General features: G+C 47.1%; 2 protein-coding genes across 4 annotated transcripts in view; one reads left to right on the top strand and one right to left on the bottom strand.

Moving 5' to 3' along the window:
- Positions 1 to 7,219, bottom strand: part of SAFB (scaffold attachment factor B) — a 35,020-nt gene extending 27,801 nt beyond the window's left edge. For both annotated transcript variants that reach the window (XM_041763721.1, XM_041763722.1), the window contains exons 1-2: positions 6,900 to 7,219; positions 3,956 to 4,040 (exon numbers count right to left, since the gene is read on the bottom strand). In XM_041763721.1, coding sequence (XP_041619655.1) covers positions 3,956 to 4,040; positions 6,900 to 7,088 — 274 coding nt within the window. In that variant the 5' untranslated portion in view covers positions 7,089 to 7,219. The remainder of the gene's footprint in view (positions 1 to 3,955; positions 4,041 to 6,899) is intronic.
- A 260-nt stretch (positions 7,220 to 7,479) lies between these two features.
- SAFB2 (scaffold attachment factor B2) overlaps positions 7,480 to 24,152 on the top strand; it is a 34,402-nt gene continuing 17,729 nt past the window's right edge. Inside the window, exons 1-11 of one of the 2 annotated variants that reach the window (XM_041763725.1) lie at positions 7,480 to 7,756; positions 8,915 to 9,002; positions 12,217 to 12,281; positions 12,362 to 12,565; positions 14,697 to 14,759; positions 15,674 to 15,701; positions 16,611 to 17,121; positions 17,547 to 17,596; positions 18,128 to 18,228; positions 23,717 to 23,866; positions 23,956 to 24,068. In XM_041763725.1, the coding sequence (XP_041619659.1) occupies positions 7,571 to 7,756; positions 8,915 to 9,002; positions 12,217 to 12,281; positions 12,362 to 12,565; positions 14,697 to 14,759; positions 15,674 to 15,701; positions 16,611 to 17,121; positions 17,547 to 17,596; positions 18,128 to 18,228; positions 23,717 to 23,866; positions 23,956 to 24,068 (1,559 nt within the window). In that variant the 5' untranslated portion in view covers positions 7,480 to 7,570. Of the gene's footprint in view, positions 7,757 to 8,914; positions 9,003 to 12,216; positions 12,282 to 12,361; positions 12,566 to 14,696; positions 14,760 to 15,673; positions 15,702 to 16,610; positions 17,122 to 17,546; positions 17,597 to 18,124; positions 18,229 to 23,716; positions 23,867 to 23,955; positions 24,069 to 24,152 lie in introns of both variants that reach the window. The other variant, XM_041763724.1, reaches the window with a different exon arrangement.

The following is a 24,152-nucleotide window of genomic DNA, read 5'->3' as shown; positions in this document are numbered from 1 at the left end:
ATCTGTTCTCTAATCTTAACCTGTGTCAAAACAACCCAGCGCATAGTTAAGAACTAAAATGCAAACACATCAACTTTTCTTTTCCAGTTAAGTTTACTTTTCTGATTAACTATTTTAAAAGATTTTGCTTAACAGATTGCTGGTATCAAACTATTCTGGAGAAGTGCTGATATTGCCTGACACAGTCTAGGATTGTGATTAAAATAATTTGTATGCAGATTTAAAAGCATTTTCAGTTTGTTCACTAAAAGGGGGCAGGAAAAAGAAACTTACTTTCATTGAACCCTTGCTAAAATGTAGTAAGGTTGTTGAGAGTTTGTACTGAATGGTTGGTTCCATTTTACATGAAGTTCTAGAACAGGCAAAACTAATCCATCATGGAAGTAATCACAACAAACTGTTTTCTGGGGAGTGGGGGGTGGGTGTTAGGGGGCTTAAGAGAATATGATTGGGGAAGGGCATAAAGAATCAAACATGGGACGCTGGGTTGCTCAGCGGTTGAGTGAGTCTGCCTTCAGCTAAGGGTGTGATCCCAGAGTACCGGGATCAAGTCCCACATCAGGTTCCCTGCATGGAGCCTGCTTCTCCCTCTGCCTCTCTCTTTCTGTGTCTCTCATGAGTAAATAAAATCTTTAAAAAAAAAAAATTTTTTTTTTTTACCTATTCAGAGAAAAAAAAGATTGCACAAATGCACATGAGTGGATGGGAGGAATGGAGGGAGAATGACAGGAAGGGACAGAATCTTTTTTAAAAAGATTTTATTTATTCATGAGACAGAGAGAGAGAGAGAGAGAGAGAGAAAGAGAGGCAGAGACACACACAAGCAGAAGGAGAAGCAGGCTCCATGCGGGGAGCCCGATGCAGGACTCGATCCTAGGACTCCAGGATCATGCTCTGGGCCAAAGACAGGCACTAAACCACTGAGATACCCAGGGATCCCCATGAAGGGAGAGAATCTCAAGCAGAATCTACAGAGAGCCCCAGGCGGAGGAGTTCCCTCCCAGAACCCCAAGATCACGACCTGAGCTAAAACCAAGAGTGGGATGCTTAACCACCCAGATGCCCATGAGGGCCTTTTAAAGCCAACAAAGTCTAGAATCTATAGGTGGACAATGCAGCCTGTATTAAAGATTAAAACTTGAACGACCAAAACATCACGAACAAGTCAAATGACAAACTAGAAAAAGCAATTGCGACATTTGATAGAGAGCAAGCCCTCAAGTCAGTAAGACAAACTCAGCAGAAAAGTGGGCAAAGGGCATGAAAAGGCAGTTCAGAAAATACAGAGGGCCAATAACCAGAAGCTGTTTAACCTGTAAAGAGATGTAAATGAAAACTTTACCTGGGCAGAAATGTAGATAAATGTAATACTTCTCTCCTACGTATGAGGGAACATATAATATAAATAATCCTCAACATTCAGTTAGAATTTAAATAGGCACCCCCTCCCAGTTGTACAGCACAACCTGTTGAAAAGCTACTTGTCAGCAGCTACTTCAAAATAAAATGCACATATCCTTGACCCCAGAATTCTACTTCTAATTATGTTATCAGAAAATATATTTGTTTACACAGACATATTTCTGGTTCATGGCAGCACCGAAAACTGGAAAGGCCAAGCGAAAACTGGAAAATGGGCGGCTGCGTGGCTCAGTCAGTTAAGTGTCTGCCTTTGGTCATTAATTCCAGAATCCCAGAACTGAGCCCCACGTTGCACTTCCTGCTCACCAGGGAATCTCCTTCTCCCTCTGCCCTTTACCACACTTGTGCACTGGTGCTCACACTCAAAAAACTGAAAACTGGAAAAAAAAATTCTTAACATCTAATAACAAGGAGACCAATGAGCTAAACTGTGGTACATTGATAAGAAACATTACAATTAAGCTCTCTGAAAAGGCTAAGGTTACAAAAAAAGGACTAAGGTCTTTCTATACTTGTAAGCACTATGAAAGTATGTCCTTGACATGGTAAGTGAAAGAAAAAAAAAAAAACCTAAAAAATATTTTGTGAGCTAGGATTTTCCTAAAAAAAAAAAAAGAAAGTAAGAAAAATACATTCACACCTGTATATGTATCTCTATAAACCCCTGGGTGGCTCAGTGGTGTAGCCCCTGCCTTCAGCTCAGGGCCTGATCCTGGAGTCTTAGGATTGAGCCCGCATCGGGCTCCCAGCATGGAGCCTACTTCTCCCTCTGACTATGTCTCTGTCCCCTCCCATCTCTCTCATTAATAAATAAATAAAATCTAAAAAAAAAAAAAAAAAAAAAAAAAAAAAAAAAAAAGATCATATACATACAGAAAAGTCTGGAAAGTATGCCCAACCTTTAATAATGGGTGCCTCCTTACTGTGGAAAAAAGAGCATCTACAGTTTACTTAATACCTGTTTAAAACACACACAAACAACAACAAAACACCTACAATAAGTATTCCTTTGTTTTTTATCTAAAAGAAAAGGAAGGGCAGCCCAAGAAGGTCAGCAGTTTAGCACGGCCTTCAGCCCAGGGCATGATCCTGGGGACCTGGGATCAAGTCCCGCGGGCTCCCTGAATGGAGCCTGCCTCTCTCTGTATCTCTCATGGATAAATAAAATCTTGAAGAAAAAAAAAAAAAAAAAAAAAAAGGAAAACATAAAAGGAGGTCCAACAGGCTCTATTTTCCCCAGAATGACTGTGATTTTCCAGGACTCTACTTGGGCAAAGCCAAAAATGCACAATGTACTATGGACCACAGAAGTGACTTCATTACAAAGTTAGGTCGCCTGACTGCTGTCGTCCAAGAGCTTACACCACACAGCCACACAGTGGCTGACTTTGGTCCCTGTCTCTTACATTCCAAACCCAATTTTTCACCACTGGCCAGGTAATACGAATATTTAATTTTGTTTTGGGGCCTGAGCAAGAAAGCCACCAAGTGAAGTTTTAGAACAGTTCAAATGCCCAGTTTTAGCTGATTCTTTCTTCAAACAGTAGTTGAAGATTACTAAATGAAATTACTGAGTAAATACTAAAGAAAACAAGAAGATAGAGCCTACATGGGGCAGGGTAACATAAGTATTCAAGCAAGGTCTAAGGAACCAGGTCATCACAGTGCAGAGGGCTGAAGATAGAAGGAGTTGCTGTTGACAGGATCACAAATCCTGTTGATCATCAAGGACTTGAATGCAGACACATGAGGAGAGGAGTAGGCAGAGCACAAAAGTTTAAGCAAAAGGACCAAGAGAGGGAAGCACATGTTCAGGGCCTGATTAAAACCCCAAGATGTAGTAGAGGAAGGCTGTAGGGGAGAAGAGAGAAATGGAAATTGGAGTCAGATGGTGGAGATCACTAATACCACGTGGAGCATGGCATTTATGCAGCAGGCAATTTTAAAAGCAACGTCTGTGAAAAAGACAACTCTGTTTTGGCCAGGTGATATTTAAAAGAGAAGTTATATTTTGCAAGTCAGAGAAATAGGAGACCCAAGCAGTCCTAAATACTCTATGTAAAGAAGGATAAGAGTCTAGATAAACAAGGGCTGCTGAGAGGCCTAAAGATCAATATGTAAATATCCCTTTCATCCGGTCTGAATTCCTAAGTACAAGAGAAACAAAATACACTAGAAAAGATTTTTTTTTTTTTAAGATTTTATTTATTCATGAGAGAGAGAGAGAGAGAGAGAAAGACAGGCAGAGACACAGGCAGAGGGAGCAGCAGGCTCCATGCAGGGAGCCCGACGTGGGATTCGATCCCGGGTCTCCAGGATCATACCCCGGGCCTAAGGCAGCGCTAAACCACTGGGCCACCGGGGCTGCCCTTGAAGGGATCTTAAAGGAAATGCACAACTTCATTCTAGGCCTTTTGGAGTCACAGGGTAGTCCACAGCTCCCAAACACAGCCAAGTAAACAGGCTCATTAGCAAAAGAAGCAATTGTGAAGAAAGTCCTCAACATTTGCACCATTTATAAAATCCTTCATACCTTTGCTGGATCTCTTTGAGGTCTTCTTGTTTCCTTCTGAGGTAATTTCAATTTCATCAGGATTGCCCCCTTCATCTTCAATTGCCTGAAGGGAAGGGTAAAAAAGTTCACCAAAAGAGGCAGCATACAGACTTAACTTTCACAGAAACTTCAGATTGCTGATCTGGAAAGGGCCTCCCCCACCCACTTGTCCTGCTCTATCTTGGAACAAAGGCTCTGAAATCAACTTATTTCTTAATGCTAACATCACCACAATCTAGTTCATCCTATTCCTGGACCCAAGGAAAGTCAAAAAGCACAGTCTTCCATTTCCTATGATTTCACCCAGCAATATGCTGCTTCGACCCTCTGTGACATCCTCTCTATCCCCATGCCTACTCTTGGCACTGTCTGGACAGAACGCTTACTAACTTGGCTGAGATGTACTGTGTGTGCCATGAGACTGGACATGACCCATACCACCTCGTCAGATCACCCACATCTATGACTGACTCCAAAGGTCTTGCTCTTAACCACTAGGGGACCTACCTGAAAGGATAGGGAATTATAACCACCTCTTGGCAAGCCCCACCTCCCACCCAAGAGCTCATCATTCCCTTGAACAGTCTGCACCCACGCTCAGCACAGCGCGTAGCACCAAGGAGGTGAGCAGCAAGTGTTTACTGAGCACGACATCAGTGATATCCTTGAATACTGGGCTTTGCTTTTAGGTTTTACTGATAAGCCTTTCTCTTGTTACTGTACTATTCTATAAACACAAGTTCTGTTTAAACCCACTTCAGGGCAGCCCTGGTGGCCCAGCGGTTTAGGGTCGCCTTCGGCCAGGGGTGTAATCCTGGTGACCCGGGATAGAGTCCCACACTGGGCTCCCTGCATGGAGCCTGCTTCTCCCTCTGCCTGTGTCTCTGCCTCTCTCTCTATGTCTGTCATGAATAAATAAAATAAAATCTTAAAAAAACACTTCAAACAGCATGTTTAATCTGTAGATAGTTTTCAGATCCTCAGCAGTTTCTTAGTGTGAAAGTCTCAATTTGCAATGGGGCTTAGGGGCTCCACATCTAATCTGTACCAGGAACAGAGAAAATCTCTCCCTTTTCTCCAAAGCCAGCATGAGGAAAAGGAATTGGGAGTTCTGCTCTGGAATCAAGGAAAGCACAACCAGAAAGTCCCTCCCATTCTTGCTGGCAAAAGAGGACTATGGAATACCCCTAGGAGAAGAGAGAACTGCCCCAGACAAAAGCTGTACCATTTTGCCCCTCAATAGGTCTTCTCTGGGTGCAGTGTTTACAGGATCATCCCTAGGGACGCTGTGGGCTATGAGTCATCTTTACAGAGCTTGGGAAACTACACTCTTTGTGTTCCTTCAGCCTTTTCCTCATTTGCCCTTCCTGGAAAAATGACCAGAAAAAGGACCCTAACTATATGCCAGAAGTAGAAAAAGAAAAAATGACCAACAATTCCAGATGCACTCGATAAGAGAGCAGATAAACGTACAGAGCAATGATATTTACGTACTACGACCATACCTCTGAGAAAATAAACAGAAAAAAAAAAGTAAAATGCCTCAGAAACGATAGAGAGGATCCTTGAAGTCACAGGCCCGTTTCCACTACCAATCCGACGGGAAGGTTCTCAATGCCATCCTACCAGCCTCGCAGACTGCGAGTAGAGGAGATAAAGGTTCCACTTTGGCTTTGCTGACCGGGGGCCCTGGTGGCATTCTTTCTAGAACACCTTAGTTGATGAACTACCTGCCGCAACCCGAGTAGTAAAGAAAGTTGGTATCCACGGTGAAACAAACACAAGCTCAAGCCAGAAAAAGCCCAACTGACTCTGAACTTAACCAACCCACCGTTCTGAGCCCCAGCTTTCTCCTCCAGGAAAACGGAAACAATCCCTACTTCCCCTTAACAGTCACCAGTAATAATTAATACCCTGCCTGGGTCCTCAGATCAGGAGCCAGGAGGGTGGAAGGAGTCGCAAATCACACTGCCTGCAGGGGTTGGGGGTGGTGAGCCTGAGATTGCACGGGAGAAGGCTCAAAAAGAGGAAAAAAAAAAACCGGAGGGGGTGAACGGCAGAAAAAGCAAAGAAGCCAACAAGAATATGGAAAAAAAAAAAAGGGGGGGAAGCAGGGCGACCCGAACATTGAACTGCTCGTGCTTTTCACCCCACCCCCACCCCCAGGATAGGGATGAGGACCCCGGTTTTGCAGATAAACGGTGGCACTGAGGAGGGCGGCCAATGGGGACAGGGATCCTCTCCGTCCTGTGCCAGGCAGCACGCCAGGCCCGTTTCATGCAATCTCGCCTAATCCTATAGCACGGAAGCGCGCTCTCCCCTTTTCCCTGCAAGATACACGGGCCGGAAGGGCGCCAGGCGCCCTGGGAGCGCTGGTTGCCCAGGGAGCCCAGGGCCAGGCCGCGGAGAGCCGCAGGGGCCGGAGCCCAGGCGCGGGGACGGGCACGGGGACGGGGACGGGCCGCTCCGCCCGCCAGCGTCTGTTCCGTTCCCACTCGCCATCGCAGACAGCACTTCCCTTTCCGCGCCACTTCCCCGACCCACGGCTGCAGCATTCACATTTAAAAAAAAAAAAAAAAAACCACCTCCGAGCGTGGGCCGGCGCGTCGACCCTGCCGGGCCCGGAGGGAGCCCCGCGGCCGGCCCGGGTCCCAGTCCCGCCGCCCCGTCCGCACGGCCGCGTGACCTTGGCCGAGGCGCCCCCACCTCGCCCGGGAAGCCGGGGCGCGGGGGCTCCCCGTCATTTTCGGAGGCGGCCGAGAGCCAGGCCCTCCGCGGGCGCCCCCGCCCGCCAGGCCCCGCCGCCCGCGCCGGTTCGCGCCCGGACTCTCCTCCCTCCCCCGGGGCCTGGCAGGAGCCGGGGCAGCAGCCCGGAGCGCCCCCCGTCCCGGCCGCGGCCGCCCCCGCAGGGCCCCCGCTCCACCTTTTTGAGCCGCTCCATCAAAACGCTCTTGTTGCCGCTCGAGTCCAGGTTCCGTTTCTTCAGCTCCGCCCGCAGATCGATCACCCGCAGGTCGCTGAGACGCCGCGTCCCGGTCTCCGACGAGGCAGAGCTCAGAGCCGCTGCGCCCGCCGCACCCGAATCGCCTAGGCCTGAGAGAGTCTCCGCCATTCCAGGGACCCTGGCTCCGCCGCCCACTTCACACAGAACCGGGCCGGTTTTATCTCGGCACCCAGCACAAAATGGCGCCGCCTGCGAGGGAACCGCTCCAGCCGCCCTGGCGCGCCTCTCTTGTGCGCAGGCGCACCCGGCGCGGAGCCGACGCTGCCGGTCGCGTGTGCACATGCGTGGTGAGCGCTCAAAGGGCTGTGCGCAGGCGCGTTGCATGTCGACAGCCTCCCGCCGCGCACGGCCGTCACACATGCGTGCTGCAGTTACGGCGCTTGCGCATTGCGGCGGGGAACGTGCGGTTGGTCGACGCGCGAGGGCGCGTGCTGTTAAGAAAGCTGGCGTGTGCGGCACGCATGCGCGGCCGGAAAGCGGGGCGGGAGGAAGCGAGTGCGTTTTCCTCTTAGGCGGCGCCATTTTGTGCTCAGAGCCGCTACAGCCGCCGGCGGTGTGGGAAGTGGGTGGCGGGGGACGCGGAACCTGGGATGGCGGAGACTCTGGCAGGGTCCGGCGAGTCGGGTTCTGGCACAGCCGCTGTGGGATCGGGCGCCTCTGAGGCCGGGACGCGGCGGCTGAGCGACCTGCGGGTGATCGACCTGCGGGCGGAGCTGAAGAAGCGGAACCTGGACACGGGCGGCAACAAGAGCGTCTTGATGGAGCGGCTCAAGAAGGTGAGGCGGCCCGACGTCCCAGGGCGCTGCGGGGGGCCGGGGCACGCCCCCGCGCGGGCCTGTCACCTCGGCGCCCGGACGCGAACGCTTCCCCTCCACCGTCCCCGCCGGGGACTGAGCCCGCGGGGCCCCGGGGGCCGGGCCGGCCGGGCTGTGTGACCTTGGCCCGTCACCGCCCCTCTCTGTGCCTCGCCTATGATCCCGCTCCCAGCTGGTCGCCTCGGCAGTGCTGGCAGCGCGTCCTTCGGGCCACCGGGCGGCCCCTGGGCTCCTTCCGGGCCCCAGCGGGGGGGACCCGGGTCCGTGACCTTGGGTAGGTGCCTTCTGCTCCCCGCGCCTCAGTTTCCTCCCGTGGAGAACAGAGGAGTGACGAGGCTTTGGGATCTTCCCGGAGAGGGAGTCGTGCTTGTTCCCTCTGCAGGAGCTCTGCTCCGGTCGTGCCCTCCGCTCCGCTGCTCTTCTCCTGCTCGGCGCCCTGAGGTCCTAGCGGGTCTCCCCAGGGCGCTTCCTAAAGGGTGCGCCTTCCCTCGCCTCCCGCCCTGCACCGTCCTGCGTTGATGCCCCGCTTGGCCGCCCTCAGCCCCAGGTTGAGTGTGGAGGGATGGTCTTGCCCGACCCAGACGAGCTCCTTGCAGAGCTGGAGTTGACCCCGGAGTGCCCAGGCGGGCGGCAGTCCTGGGGAAGAGGCACTGAGCCGCCTCCCTCCCTCCCCACCTCCGCCAGGCACACACCCCCTACCCCATTTGTCTGGTGGGTTTTCTCCCCAAGTGTCAGACCGAGCTGGTGGAAGGAACACCACTCAGCCCTCCGTAGGTGGTAGACCCAGTGCCACGCCCCTTCCTGTTCACCTTACTGAAGCGGAAGGTGGGGCAGTTTCTAGCTAAAGGGCCAGCTTGGACCTGGTCATTGACCCGCACCTTGGAGCCCCCACTCACATCCCTTTGTCTTCTGCGCCTAGGGCCCGGAGAGAACCAGGTTGTGCCGGGTTCATCCCGTGAACCCGTGCCTGTTGGGCTTGCCGCCCAGATACCAGACCCAGAGTTGCTCTTTGCGAGGGAGCGCGTTTGACTTTGTCTGCTGGACGTTGTTGCTTAATAAGAGAACAATGCGTGCCCCGCAGCTCTCCACGAGTTGTAAAGTTCCATCTCTCCCTAACAGGCGGTTAAGGAAGAAGGGCAGGATCCTGATGAAATTGGTGTTGCACTGGAAGCCACAAGCAAGAGGACAGCAAAGAGGTGTATTAAAGGTATTTGCTTGTACTTAACTGTTGCTGGAGGCCTAAGCGTGTAGACAACTTACTTACATGGAATCGAGTTTTTTTTTAACACCGCTTCTGTCCTCTAGGCCAGGAGGATGTCATTGCCCTTCGTTGTTCCCATTTAACAAGTAGGCTTCATTTTCACTACCCTGCAAGTAGTTCTTTGGGTGCTGGGAGGAGTAGAGAGATGTGCAGGTGCCAAGTAAAATTGAAGTGTGTGTTAAAGACATCTCAACGCTTGTCCTGGGATTCAGAAAGAACCGGAGTGAGGCACATTCTTAAAGCTGCTCTGAGCAACCAAGTTCGCTACGTGGCTTCCTTCCTGGTTCAAAAACAGGACTTTAAACGAAAGAAGATGACACCAATCTGAGATGGACTAGAAGCCAGTATCTCTAAAGATCCAAAATAGATTGTTGGAGTATTTGCACCCACCCTATTTTTTACCAATGAGGTTTTGTGGTTTTTTTGTTTTTTTTTTTTAAAGATCTTATTTTTAAGTCCTTTCTCCACCCAACATGTGGCTCAAACTTACAACCTTGGATCAGGACTTAAAAATCACAGAATCAGGAGTCATATGCTTTACCCACTGACGCAGCCAGGTGCCCTGCAGCGAGGTTTGTTGTTTTTTTAATTAAGGTATTGTTTACAATACTATACAATTTGCCCATTTACAGCATATAGCTTGTTGCTTTTGGTGTATTTACAAAGCTATGTGATTGTCAACACTATCAAATTCTAGGTTTTCATCACCCCAAAAACAAGCCCCTATGCCTGTTATCACTTGCTCCCCATGTGCCCCTCCCGCAGCCCCTGGCACTACATAGTTGACACTTCTGTGTCATGTAAATAGAACTCTATAACATGTGGTTTTTTGTGTCTGCCTTATTCTACTGAGCGCATTTTCAAGGTTCCTTCACTTTGTGACATCGATTAGTGCCTTGTTTCTTTTTGTGGGTGGTACTAGCTATTTTTGGAAGCATTTAATTTCATGAAACTTTGAAACCTTGTTACCCGCACTGGCGTTCATCCTCATTAGGTTTTATATGAGTAGGGACAATGTAATTAGGAACTTCTGGGGGATGAGGATTATTTTCTTGAGAAGTGCCAACACAAAAATTGTCATGGCTGGACATAAACCCATGTATTTAGGCCTTGGAGGATAGATGCTTAGAAAGGGAAAAGAAATTACGTTGTAGCATTTTCAACGTGTTTTTTTTTACCTTTTTATAAGCACTTTTCTAGAAGAACTTTCACATGACTTGTCTGTTTAAAACCTTGTATGAAAAAAAAACCTTGTATGTGTGTTCTGAAAGGCTAAACTGTTTAGATTTTAAAAGAGATTTATTTTTAAGTTGAATTTTAACGCAATGTGATTTTGCTGCACCTAGAGTGGTCAGGTATAAATGCTGACTAGCGGAGTGAGCACAGAGTGAGGGATGCGTATGTGTTCATTCGAAAGTTCTTAATGTAGGTGCTCATTTAAAACCCGAGAGGTTCAAGGCTTACTGATCAGTGTTCTTAGCTCTTAACAGGGATCTTTGCATCCTTAGACAAACCAAACCTTAACCAAGTGCTTCCAGCAAGTGTCCAAATGTCTGGATTACAATTTAGGTGACGGTAAAAGTGCTTGGACTTACCGTTTTGTCAAAAAAAGCTTTGGTAGTACTCTGTAGATGAAAAGAAATGTTGGTGGCAGTAGAGCTAGCTGTAGCTGGGAGGAGAAGGACACCAGTCCCTTCGCCTTCCTTTTTTTCTGAGAGGTCGCCAGAGGCTCAGAGGAAAGGGGTGGCCTGGGCCCTGGGGCAGAGGACAGCCCCGGTGGGCTGTTGAGACAGTGTCATTCTCTGTAGGTGTCTGCACACATGGTTAGTTATATGAAGCATTGGGCCCTCACGGTGTCCTGGTCAAAATTAGGTCTCCAAGGTTGCTTAAAAGTAAAAAGTTGTGAAGCTTTCTGAGAAAAAACATCATCATGAGTTAGAACGAGAAACCTCCTTCTAACTAATTCATATTTAAATAGGCAAAATTTTTGAATTTTGTGGGTGTGTTTTGAAAGGTGACAATTTTGAATCAGGGTTTCTAGCATCTTTGTCCCACATGCCTTCAGCTTTTAGGTAGCTGAAGCCAGGCCCTTAGGATCGGTGTCCAGCCTCTCTGCCCAGTGTTTGTCAATCTCCCTCTCCTTGAGGGGACTTTTTGGTCTGCATCCCTCCTGCCAACATCCTTTGTGGGTATTGCTGGATACTGTTTAGAGGCCCTGAAAGTGGGTGCTGCTACCAAACATTTTTAGAGTGCTTTTAAGAGCTGAACCAATTTCTCCTGTGTCAAGTGCAGCTGATAAACCTGCTGGTGTTGTGGAGAATATTAACTTACAGAGTACAGAGCCATTGCTCATAACGATGGTGCAGAAGATGCTTCAGGGGTACACACTACAGTTGGCATCTGTACTCAAAGACTGATATCTCTTCTATTTAGCTTTCTCATTTCCAAAATCTATAGAAAGTGTACCTTTGGATACTTTAGAAAATGTAAGAAGTATGCACGTGAAAGTAGAATCATCTCTAATGTTGCTGCCGTGTATTTTAACCCCTTTTGGTGACTGCCTGAGTCATTCTCGTGTGTATATTTTATAAATGCATCTTTACACTTGGTTGCATACAAACAAAAATTAGGTCTGCTCTGTATGTTTTTTTTTTTCCTGGTGGGCATTTTCCAATATCGTTAAATATTGTTTAGAAGCATAAGTTGTTTTAAAGTTGTAAGACACTCTTTGGTGGGCCGCAGTGTTTTGCAAACCTGGCACTGTTGGCAGTTTGGGGTAAGTAATTCTTTCTGGCAGGGCACTATCCTGTGCACCATCTTATGTTGGATAGCATCCGTGGTCACTACCCGCTAGATGCCAGTGGCATCCGTGAGTTGTGACACCAGAAATGTTTCCAGTCATTGCTAAATTCCACCCCACTTCCCCTGTTGAGAACAACTGGCATCCCACATAAGAGCAGACTGTTGTGATTTGTTTCCCTTTTGAATGTTTGGGCTACGTGTAGTTTCTAGATAGATGACTTATGTTCTTAATTCCTTGTCAGACATTTTAGCACATGCCCTTCCTGGGGCGGGGGGGGGGGTTCTAGAATAAAAGATTTGCACGTTTTTAAGGCCAGAACCTGAGTATTATGTGACTGAAAATTTATTTTGTAATTAGGACAAAAGATGGAAGAAGAAGGTACAGAAGACAACGGCCTGGAAGAAGATTCCAGAGACGGGCAGGTATATGGCATCCACAGTAGAGACCCCAGCAGTTCTGTGATCAGCCACCTGGTTGTTGACACCTTGCCTTCTCTTTACAGGAGGATATGGAGGCAGGTTTAGAGAGCTTGCAGAACATCGATATGATGGATGTTGGCGTGTTGGAAGAAAGTGAAGTTGAGAATAGCAGTGCTCCCGACTTTGGGGAGGACGGTGCTGACAACATTCTCGGTTCCCTTTGTGATAGCAAAGACTACGTGGCAGCACAACTGCAAGAGCTCCCAGCGCAGCTCACAGAGCATGCTGTAGGTAACTTGAAAACATAGTGGAATATGCTGGTAGCCCTGAGGGAAAACACGCTGGTGGTTAATTAAATAGTGCACTGCCAAGTCAGCCATCACCATAAACACGGAGTCCTGTGTCTAAAGCTTCATGGTAAATTATATCTATTTAAACTCAACGTAAGTCAGATGTTAACTAACGGTTCACTTTTCTACGATGCTGGGGAGTTTTATTTATTTGACAGAGCACACATGCATAAGCAGGGGGAGGAGCAGAGGGAGAGGGAGAAACAGGCTTTCTGCTGAGCAGGGAACCCGATGCGGAACTCAATCCCTGGGACCATGAAGTCAGTTGAAGGCAGAGACTTTGAGCCACCTAGGCGCTCCTTCAGTACTTTTACAGAAGGGTCGGAGGCTCTTTCTAAGCATAAGTCATAAAAGGTTGACCCCATAGGTGAGAGTGTTTTCTTTTGGAAAACATCTTAAAAGAAAGTGTGGAAAAAGAAACAAAAACAGTTCAGAATCTCATCAGTGGGTTCATCCCGTTTTGTTTTGTTTTTAAGATTCATTGTATGCAAAGGGTGGTTATAGTAAAAGACAAAAGAGTAAAGGAGAGTATTCATGCCCTCAGAAGTACCCCTCCCATGAAAGGAAAACATCCTTGTATGTAAAAGAGGCCTTGAATTCTGTTAGCAATGTTGCTTTCTCAAGCTTTCACTTCTAGCATTTGGTGGAGAATTCTGGTGGCCGTCCAAAAACCGATTGCCATTTTGATCCTACTTCCTGGCATACTCAGCCCCCTTAGTTTGGGTGGTATTCTTTGTATTTTGGTTTGGTTTTCTGTTATTTCTCTTTTTTAAAGGCATTCTAGCTTTGAATTGGAAGGAGAAAAAAGTGCTCTCGTAGGACTGGACTTTAAACCTTAAAGGTCAAAAGTCACAAACTCCAAATATCACTGCCCCTCGGCCTAGCATGTCATTGAGCAGCTGACTTGCTGGCCTCTCTCAGAGTGATCTTATGTGTTAATTATTTCCAGAGCACAGATTTGGTTTCTTACCTCATAGTTTTGTTTTGTTTTTAAAGATTTTATTTATTTATTCATAGAGACACAGCTAGAGAGAGAGAGGCAGAGACACAGGCAGAGGGAGAAGCAGGCACCATGCAGGGAGCCTGATGTGGGACTCATCCCAGGTCTCCAGGATCACGCCTGGGCTGCAGGCGGCGCTAAACCGCTGCACCACCGGGGCTGCCCTTCTTACCTCATAGTTAATCAAAGCATCCGAGTCATAAACTTCAAACGTGGAAAGGGAAAAAAAAAAAGTCTGGGAAGGCATGTTTTTGTATTTCACTTAAGGTAAAAAGCTTTCCAGTTGAGCGACGTTTAAGATACCAGCTCAGTGAAAAAAAAAAAAAAAAAAAGATACCAGCTCAGTGGGGTTTTTTTCTTGTTTATTTTCTTTATTTATTTATTTTATTTTAGATTTTATTTATTTAGATTTTACTTATTTAGATTATATTATTTATTTAGATTATTTAGATTTTATTTATTTATTTATTTATTTATTTATTTATTTATTTATGAGAGAGACAGAGTGGGGCAGAGACATCAGCAGAGGGAGAAGCAGGCTCCTTGAGGGGAACCTGATGCAGGACTTGATCCCAGGACCTCAGGATCACAACCTGAGCTGAAAGAAGATGCTCAGTCACTGGATCACCCAGGTGCCCCTCAGTTAAACGTTTTAAATAAAGCACTCTAGGAGAAAGTGCCCAAGTATTATTTTTAAAAAGTATTGTTACCAAGTGAAATCAGAGAAGTATGAAGTTCTTCATTTTCCTTTTGAGTCCTGCCCTGAAATCGTCTGGTTCACGAATGTGGACGACTAGGAAATAGTCGCTGCTTAGGAACTGAATATGTACCTTCCTGGGCCAGTACTGACCGAGCACCTGGTGTCTGTGAGACCCTCGCAGAGGTGCGGTACCACCCAGTCCTGGAAAAGGCAGGAGGCTGGCAAGATACTGAATAATCCGACAGTGAACTTGCAGGTGGTGGGTGGGCATTTGAGGGAAGTAGACACGTAGGCCACTTAGAAAGTAGTGAGTTGCAGGCCTTGGCACAACTCTGTCTCCACTAAGTGGTCTTCCATTTGCCTTTCAGGTGGATGGGGAGGGCTTCGAGAACACTTTGGATGCTTCATCATTGGACTTCAAAGTACCTCCGGTAAGAAACTGTTGTTTGGTGTTACGTGGTTGGAAATGTGACGAGAGTGGTTGATTTTCTGTAGTGAAAAAGGATATGTATCTGTGTGTAAAAATGATTCGTTGAGTGCTGATTCTGAGCTGAGTGCCTGGGGTAAGAGGTCCATCCAAACAAGTACGGTCCTATTTGCCTTTTAGTGGGAGTGGTGTAATAACCAACAAGAAGGTAACTGGAAGGGGAAAAAAATTCAAGGGAGAAGTTCAGGTCGTTGGGCTGTAAATGCTTCCTCTGGGAGGAAGTTCCCCAGAGGAACCCCTACCCAAATTGAGGTCAGACACATGGGTCAGGAGTTAGCCTGGTGAAGGGGAGTACCTTGGGCCAGGAGGGAGAGGGGCTGAATGTAGGCATGCAGGACACAAGGTAGGGGCAGAGAGGCAGGGGTGAGGCTGTAGATGGGGGTGTGTGTGGGCCAGACTATCCAAGTCTGTGGGTCAGGGAAGGTATTTGGCCTATTGTCTTAAGTACAGTGGGAAGTCAGGGGAAGGTTTTGAGAGGAGGAAATTACAGGGTCTTGTTGGCAGGTTCTAGTTATAAATAACAGCTCATTTGGGGAGAAATAGATCTTAAGTCAAGCATGGATCTAGAAGGCAGTCGCCATCTCTGCAACCTCTCACTGTGGCTATCTTTGCCCTCTCCAGAGGCTGCTAGGTCAGCTCAGACTTGAGGTGGGGTGGCCAGACCCTCAAGAGAGGGAGAGGCCAACAACATGGGCTGGTCCTCACTGAATCATCTCAGAATGGAACATGTTCTAAGTGGAGAAAGTTGTTTGAGACAGGTATTTGTTCACACGTGATTGAAGCTATATCTACCAGGGACGTGTATTTGCCCAGTTCTTAAGTGCCCTGTGGATTTTTTTCTTTTCTCTTTTACAATAGGATATTGAAGAACCTCTATTGGAGCCAGGTACTGATAAGAGAAACACAACAGTTAATGGTTTGAAAGTTTTCCCACTCTTTTTTTTTTTCAATCTATATATTCTAAACTATGTATGGTGGTGTAAATTATTTTAATGGTGGACAATCCAGATCGTACAAGGATCAGAGATTGGAAACCCACTCGTATCACCAGATCTGTGGAAGTGCCGTTCTGGTTTCTGGAGGTCAAATATATTTGGTGAGATGTAGCGATTATTTTCATCTCTCTGACCACGTAGAGTGGCATTTAAGTAATCCCCCCTGTGATTCTTCCATGTGTTTCTACACATGAAACAGATCTTGTGATATTTTGCCGCAGTCGTTTTGATTAACACAGTTAAGGCAGGGTAAAGCGGTTGTCAGGGCACTTATGACCCGAGAAGTGACTGGATACCAGAAGAGGAAACGGAGCTTCTTCAGGAAAACTTGCAACGTGTTCTTCCCCTTATGGACTGCGTTGCCCTCCTGCCGTCAGAAGAGTTTCTGGTTTGCGTTTTGGACCGTTGCGTTAAAAGAAATGCAAGGAAATTGGGAAATTGAGCTGTTCAGTGAATGGCGACTGCGTTCGATTCAGCACCTTGGACATTGGAAAACTAAGCCTGAAGACCCACACTTGAAGACAAACATGAAGAAGACTGTCGAGAAGCAGCCACATGGTTGTAGGTGTCTGAGTCTGTGGGGGCCTTTTCTCTTCCATGTAGCGTAGCGGCTTACCGTAGCAGTCGGAGCGCAGGTAGTGTAACCACTGTCACTTTGTGTACCCGCGGGTTTTCCAATCTCTGTGTAGCTAGCGGTTCTCTTCGTGTTAGTATGGCAGCCGTGCCAGTTCCGCATTTGTGATTGCTTTATTTCCCTGGTAATTAAACCTTGTGCCATTCTATTCCTGTTAAATCCGTAGAAAATGAGAAAATACTCGACATTTTGGGGGAAACTTGTAAATCTGAGCCAGTAAAAGAAGAAGGTTCCGAGCTGGAGCAGCCCTTGGCACAGGATACAAGTAGCGTGGGGCCAGACAGAAAGCTTGCGGAGGAAGAGGACCTTTTTGGCAGCGCCCATCCGGAGGAGGGTGATTTAGATTTGGCCAGCGAGTCAACAGCACAAGCTCAGTCGAGCAGGGCAGACACCCTGTTAGCGGTAGTGAAAAGGGAGCCCGTGGAGCAGCCAGGCGATGGCGCGCGGACGGACTGTGAGCCTGTAGGGCTAGAGAAGCCAGTTGAGCAGAGTAGTAAAGCCTCAGAGCACACGGAAGCCTCTAGCGAGGAGGCCACGGAAGCGCCCCAGGAAGCCTCAAGCCCAGACCCCAGAGATAGCAAAGAAGACGTGAAGAAGTTTGCTTTTGAAGCTTGTAATGAAGTCCCTCCGGCTCCTAAAGAGTCCTCAGCCAGTGAGGGCGCTGATCAGAAAATGAGGTTTGTTTTTTCTCAGTTTTAGACCAGACGCTATCTCCTTTTCATTGGTCATTTAATGACACACATAAGCTGTTTTTTCTGCAATTGGCCAGCCAGACTGATGCAATTGTAGTTTACTTCTAAACACTGTTTTATTTCTCATTGTGTATTTTTAATGGGCGAATCTATTCCTTTTCTTTTTCTCAACCTACTATGGTTGTGTTCTTAAATTGTTAACTGCTATCTTCAGCTAAATCCAATTGACTTTTAAGAATCTGACGTTGTATCTTGGGGGTCAGATTTCCTATAGAAGCTTGCTGAGGTGTCTTAAAATTTTATTTCAGACTAATTTTCTGGTAGGTATTCAGTTTTAGCACATACCATACTTTTAATTTAGTTCTCTTTCGTTTTCTTCCCATGTGAGTAACATTCACTTTTGTCTCTAGCTCTTTTAAGGAAGAAAAAGATATAAAGCCAATCATTAAAGACGAAAAAGGTATGATTTAACTTAATGTGGCAGGGAGCTGCCTACGGATCCCTTATTTGGGGAGGGAGGGGCCCACAGGTACCCACACTGGGGATCCTTGATTTCGTTGAGGATTACCGAAGTAACCACCTAGCGGTATCTTGAGAGACTAGATTGAAATGTTGGTGAGCTTCTGTGGTTTATGTCTCGTTGTGGTTGTCATTTATGGGATAGTGAAAATCCTAGTGCACTACATCCCATTACGGCCCCATTCTGCCCATTATATTAACGGAACAAGATTGTAGAAACTGCCCCCCCGGTTGAAAATTGGTCATCCAAATTCATTTCCTTTAGTAACCCATGAGGACCTTGATGATTCCTTGGGTGAGGGAACAGTTTCTGCAACACAATTTTTTTGTTTTCCATTCTATAAATGCTTAGACTGGAAGAGGCAAAGTTGGATGTAGTTGGGGTTGAAGGGTGGGCTGCGTGTGTTCTGAGGCAGGGCGCGCTTCCCATGAGGTCTGGGGATAAAGCCTGATCCTCTCCCTTCTGCAGCAGGTCGCACCAGCAGCAGTTCCGGCAGGAACCTGTGGGTCAGTGGACTGTCGTCCACCACTCGAGCCACCGATCTGAAGAACCTCTTCAACAAATATGGGAAGGTGTGTACCCCCCCCCCCCCCCGCCGCCCCCAGCATCTGCCTCCCAGCCTCTATTGGGTGATCAATAACAAACTCAGGAATTGGCAGAGTTCTTTCTTCTGTTAATTTCTTTGGTGGTCCTTTCTGTGTGTTTTGGAGGGTTTTTTTGGTGGTGGTTTTATTTTTTTATTTTTTATTTGTTATTTTGGTGCTGGTTTTTAAAGGAAAAAACAACCACGAAGGAGAAAAGGCCCACCTGGTCTGGGGTAGTGTGCCTTGTTTTCTCCTTGAGAGTGGATAATAAGCAACAGGTAGTTCATTGTGTTACAGAAAACGTATGGAAACGGCTGCAGTCTAAACAGTCTTATGCTTCATTTTAACTTCTCTTAAAGAAACTGCTTGGTCTTTAGCCCATCCAAAACTTAAAGCTGGCTTGCTGAATTTTTTTCCTAAACAGTAAAGTAAAGAGTTGACCTTAAATATTCCCACATTTTTAAATATACAGTCCAAGAAGTGGAACAGGATAGTGATTTAAAAATAAATTGACGAATAGGCAGTCCATAGGGGCAGAAAGAAAATAACAGAATTCAGAAGCTTTGCAGGGACTTGGATGTTTAAAACCAATTTTCATTGTCCTGGAATTAGATCTTGAAGCAGTCTGACCTTAAGCTGGGGGGAGTGCCTTGATCTTCTGGGTGCTGGGGCGAGGGGTTGGGGATGTGGCGACCCTTGGCAGGGAGTCCAGGCAGAGCTTCGGCAGGATGTCCTGCCTGCCCTAGGCATTTCTTTGCTCAGATCTGTGTCCCCGAGTAGGAGTTGGCAAATGCTTTCGTGACTTGAGTGGACAGGACCCAGAAGCAGTATTCACAAAACGAGTCTTCACAGAGAAGGTCTTTGAGGAGGGCTGTGAAGCCCGTAATGCGGTCATCAGTTATTTTGTTGACTGACTTCTGGATTTGGCCACCAGTTACGAAGCAGAGCAGCAGCTCTAAGGGCTCTGTCCTAGATCTTAACAAGCTGCTGGAGAGATCACTTACGTAAATGCAGTGCGTTGCGGTGGATTTACTCAGGAAAGTTACAGCCACCATCAGTGTGTGAGAGGGAGACCAAATCTAGTGAGGGGTCTTGGGTTCAGTGCACCTTGCTGAATAAGTGCTGTTTAAGCCGAGGCCTGAGCGATTATAGAGGTGGCCTTGCCACTGATCTCAGCACTGGACCAATGCCGTGGGATTTGGGCCCTGTTGGGGGACAAGTCTGTCATTTGGATGAACTACTCAAAGGCTGCCGTGAAGGTAGAGGGCAAGGCCAGGGGGCAGGGACAGGCAAGGTGGTCTTGGATTCTCTTCTCAGGGCTGTCAGAAGTGATGTCCTTGCAAGGATAATTAGTTTGATGGAAAAATTATGTGACCCTGTAATTGGCTCAGCCCCCAGCCCTCTGACCTTGAAGAGAGGGGAGAAGGGGAAGCTTCATCTCTGAGAGGCAAGGCATCTGTGTGTCTCAGGAGGGTCTGTCCCCTTGGGCCCTGGATGAGGTGCTATGAATAGATGGGGGGCTTTCCTCTGCAGGGAGACAGCACGCCTTCAACTCTACAAGTGGAAACATGGACCCCAGGGTCTGCTGGGAAGGTGGAGATGATGGATACTGTCCCCACCTGAACCTCCTGCCCCTGTCCAGTCATCCCATAGTCAGGGATTCTGAGGTCTGGAGAGAGGAGGGGACTTGCTCACATTGAGCTACTGAATCAGAGGTGGTCAGAGCCAGATCCAGGGCTCTTGTGTCCTGATCAGGGGCTCTGTACTTACGTAGGTGCTGGCTTGTACCTTCAGTTCTCCAGAGTATCCGATGAGTTTACGTTTAATGCGAGCATTCGTTTTTGTTTTTTGGGGTTTTTTTTAAAGATTTTATTTATTCATAAGAGAGAGAGGAGGCAGAGACACGGGCAAGAGGGAGAAGCAGGTTCCCCACAGGAAGCTCCATGAGGGACTCAATCCTAGGACCCCAGGATCACAACCTGAGGCAAAGGTAGATGCCCAACCACTAAGCCACTCAGGTGTCCCTAACGCAAGCACTGGTGTAGTGGGGTTTCAATTTGCCATCTGGTTCTGTTGCTTGGATCCCTTCTCTGTATTTACTGCTTTTTGCATTGAGTATTTTGATGATTTGTCACCGGAACTAGTATACATAACCAGTGTTGCTGTATCTTGATTTCTTGAAGTGTAAAGTTAGCTCGTTTGAGCTGTTTTCTTGTTTCTTGATGTGGGCCTCAGTCACTGTGAACTTTGCCATTTACTGTTTTTGCTGCATCCGTACGTTTTGCTGGGTTGTATTTCCTTTCCGTTTGTGTCAAGATATTTTGTCTTTTGGTTTCTTCCTTGAGCCGTTGGTCGAACTAGAACATTTTTCTTTGGTGACTGTGCTTATTAGGAATTCTGTTACAAGACTCAGCACAGTCTGTCCTTCAGTAAGATTCTCGTTCCCGAGAGGGCGTGTGAACCTGCTAACAGTTCCCCACCATCCCTCCCTCCCAGCCTTTGTGGTGGTGCCATCACAGCTTTACTTCTGATTCATAAGCAACACAGTACATTCTTGGCTTATTAATATGTTTGTTTGGCTTATTGGGTTTGACGTTTTTGGGTTGGGGGAGGCCTTCTTATTTTTTTGCATTGAACAGTTTTGTTTTTGTTTTTTGTTTTTTGTTTTTTTAAGATTTATTTTTAGAGAAAAAGAGGGAGAGGGGCAGCGACACACACAGGCAGAGGGAGAAGCAGGTTCCATTCAGGGAGCCTGATGTGGGACTCGATCCCAGGTCTCTAGGATCACGCCCTGGGCCAAACGTGGTGCTAAACCGCTAAGCCACCAGGGCTGCCCTGAACTTTTTTTTTTTTTTTTTTAAGATTTTATTTATTTATTCATGAGAGATACAGAGAGAGAGAGAGGCAGAGACACAGGCAGTGAGAGAAACAGGCTCCATGCAAGGAGCCTGATGTGGGACTCAATCCCGGGTCTCCAGGATCACGTCCTGGGCTGAAGGTGGCACTAAGCAGTTATTTTTTATTTTTTTAATTTTTTAAAAAGATTTTATTTATTTATAGACACAGAGAGAGAGAGGCAGAAACACAGAGAGGGAAGCAGGCTCCATGCATGGAACCCAACATGGGACTTGATCTCGGGTCTTCAGGACCACACCCCGGGCTGCAGGCGGCACCAAACTGCTGCACCACCGGGGCTGTCCTAAACAGTTATTTTTTAAAGAGTTACATAAATAAGAAGGGCTTTTAGTTATCTCTGTGTTCATCTTTTGGGGCGCTCTCTATTCTCTTGTTGACATCCAGGTTCCCATTGGGTATTGTTTTCCTCCCTCTTTTAACGTTGCCAAGGATGAATTCCTGCTGCTTCTGTAGGTCTGAAAATTGTCATCCTTTTGCTTTCGTTTTGAAAGCTGTTTTTGCTGGGGCAGAATTGGGTGGGGGAAGCAGACAGCAGTGCCACCTCCATGTTGCTGGCTCATGTCGTCTCACTAGTTGGCTATGGGTCTCACTTTGTTCCTTAGGACACAGGTGTCTTTCCCGTCTAGCTTACCTGAAGGGTCTCTTTGTCACTGGTTTGGAGCAGTTCGTGCTGCAAGTGTGCTGTGGTTTTATCCACTAAGTTTTTCCTGTGCTTCTTGCTTTTAATGATGCCACAGGTGGTCCTGCAGTCCGCTGTTGCTCTGGTTCTGTTTTGGCTTATTTCGTCTTTCTCCTCTTTCATTTTGGGTAGCTTCTGTTGCTACGTCTCCAGGTTCCCTCATCCTTTTTTTTTTTTTTTTTTCCCTCATCCTTTTTTTTGTAATACCTGCTGGCTGTCGTATTTCCAAAATTTCAGGTTGGCCATTTTTAAATATTTCCTATGTGTTTACCTAACATGCTCAGTGGTTTCTCCAGTTTCTTGAATGTTTAGGATATAGAGGAAGTAACTTTAATGTCATAGTACCTTAATCCTATTATTGGAATCTGTTCCTGGTCTCTGTTTATTGGTTGGTTGGTTTTCTTCACTAGAGTCATTTTCCCGTTTCTTGGCCTGCCTGGTCTTTTTTATTATTTATTTATGATAGTCATTCAGAGAGAGAGAGAGGCAGAGACATAGGCAGAGGGAGAAGCAGGCTCCATGCACCGGGAGCCTGATGTGGGATTCAATCCCGGGTCTCCAGGATCGTGCCCTGGACCAAAGGCAGGCGCCAAACCGCTGCGCCACCCAGGGATCCCCCTGCCTGGTCATTTTTGATAGGACACCAGACATTGTGCTTTACGTGTTGTGTTCTAGTTATTTATGTGTCCCGGTAAACATTCTTGAGCTTTTGCTGGGACATAGTTCAGTTACTTATTCCTCCTTGGGTTTGCTGTTAGGCTTCATTAGGTTTGAGCAGCCTGAGTTCGGGGCTACCTTTGTCTCCTCCCCGGGCAGCACCCTTCTGAGGTCTCAGCCTAATGCCCTGTGAATTGCAAGCTCTTTCATCCTGGCTGTCAAGTTCACTCTGGAAAATGAATTCTTTGAGGCGTTGAGCCTGGGGATTGTTTGCTCTGCTCTTACAGGCAGTTTTCTCCCTAACCTCCAGGGGGTACTTCATCTGGGTGCTACTTTGGGGGCCCTTTGCAGTTCTCTGGAGCTGTTTTTATGCAGCACTTCTTCTCCAGTACTATGATTTTTTGCTGCCTTGATTTCTTTAGATGCTGACTTATGCTCAGCTTGCAGATCCCACACCCTGCCCTTACCTCAGGTCCTTCTTTCCCCGCCTATGGCCTTGGAACCTCTAGGAAGTAAACTGGGGCAACCATATGGCTCAGTTTACATGTCGTCGTCCGTTCCCCTCCACCCCCCGCCACAAGAATCACGTCCCATCCATCTGGCCTGGTTTACGGTGTCTGAAAGCCCTGGTTGACCATGTTTCCTTTAGTTTGCAAGGTTCTTTCAGGCAGCAGGAAGGATACATGCTTGGAGCACCAATCTGTCTTGAAGTCGAAGTCTAGTTGGAGAAAATGATCCAAGTGGGAAGGACTTTTAATTAATGAATGAGTTGTGGTTTGTGAAGTTTTATTTTTTTTTTTAATTTTTTTTAATTTTTATTTATTTATGATAGTCACAGAGAGAGAGAGAGAGGCAGAGACACAGGCAGAGGGAGAAGCAGGCTCCATGCACCGGGAGCCCGACGTGGGATTCGATCCCGGGTCTCCAGGATCGCGCCCTGGGCCAAAGGCAGGCGCCAAACCGCTGCGCCACCCAGGGGGATCCCCAGTTTGTGAAGTTTTAAATGTCTCTAGCTTTCCCAGTTCAGCTGATCTTGTATCAAAACCAATTTCATTTTGATAGTGAGGATGAGTTAGAACCACTTTAATAACTAATTCTGGAGAACCATTTGTGAAGAAGTAAAAACTAGAGAAAAGAATTGTGACAATTAGTTAACCATTAGTCATTTTTGACAAATTGTATGGTGATGGATATGGGAAAATGAGAGTGTCCTTTCTCATAAAGGTTGTCGGGGCCAAAGTGGTGACCAACGCCCGCAGTCCCGGCGCTCGGTGCTATGGATTTGTTACCATGTCAACATCTGATGAGGCCACAAAGTGCATCAGCCACCTCCACAGAACTGAGCTTCATGGGAGAATGATCTCCGTAGAGAAGGTGAGGTGATTCTTGCCTGTTGTAACCCATCGAGTTCACGTGCAAGAATATCTGGGCCAGGAGCTATTTCTATCTGTGTTGTATTTTAGGCAAAAAATGAACCTGCTGGAAAGAAGTTGTCTGACAGAAAGGAGTGTGAAGTGAAGAAGGAAAAATTATCTAGTGTTGACAGACATCATCCCGTGGAGATCAAAATTGAAAAGTAAAGTGATTATTTAAAACTTTTCTCTTAAGCAGGGGAGAGGGGAGGGGAGGGTCAGGAAGAGTGCAGGTGGCAGCCACAGGG

This window comes from Vulpes lagopus, chromosome 7 (assembly GCF_018345385.1).
Source record: "Vulpes lagopus strain Blue_001 chromosome 7, ASM1834538v1, whole genome shotgun sequence".
NCBI classification, from domain to species: domain Eukaryota; kingdom Metazoa; phylum Chordata; class Mammalia; order Carnivora; family Canidae; genus Vulpes; species Vulpes lagopus.
Note: the sequence above shows the minus strand (reverse complement) of the source record. Positions and strands in the feature narration are given on the sequence as shown.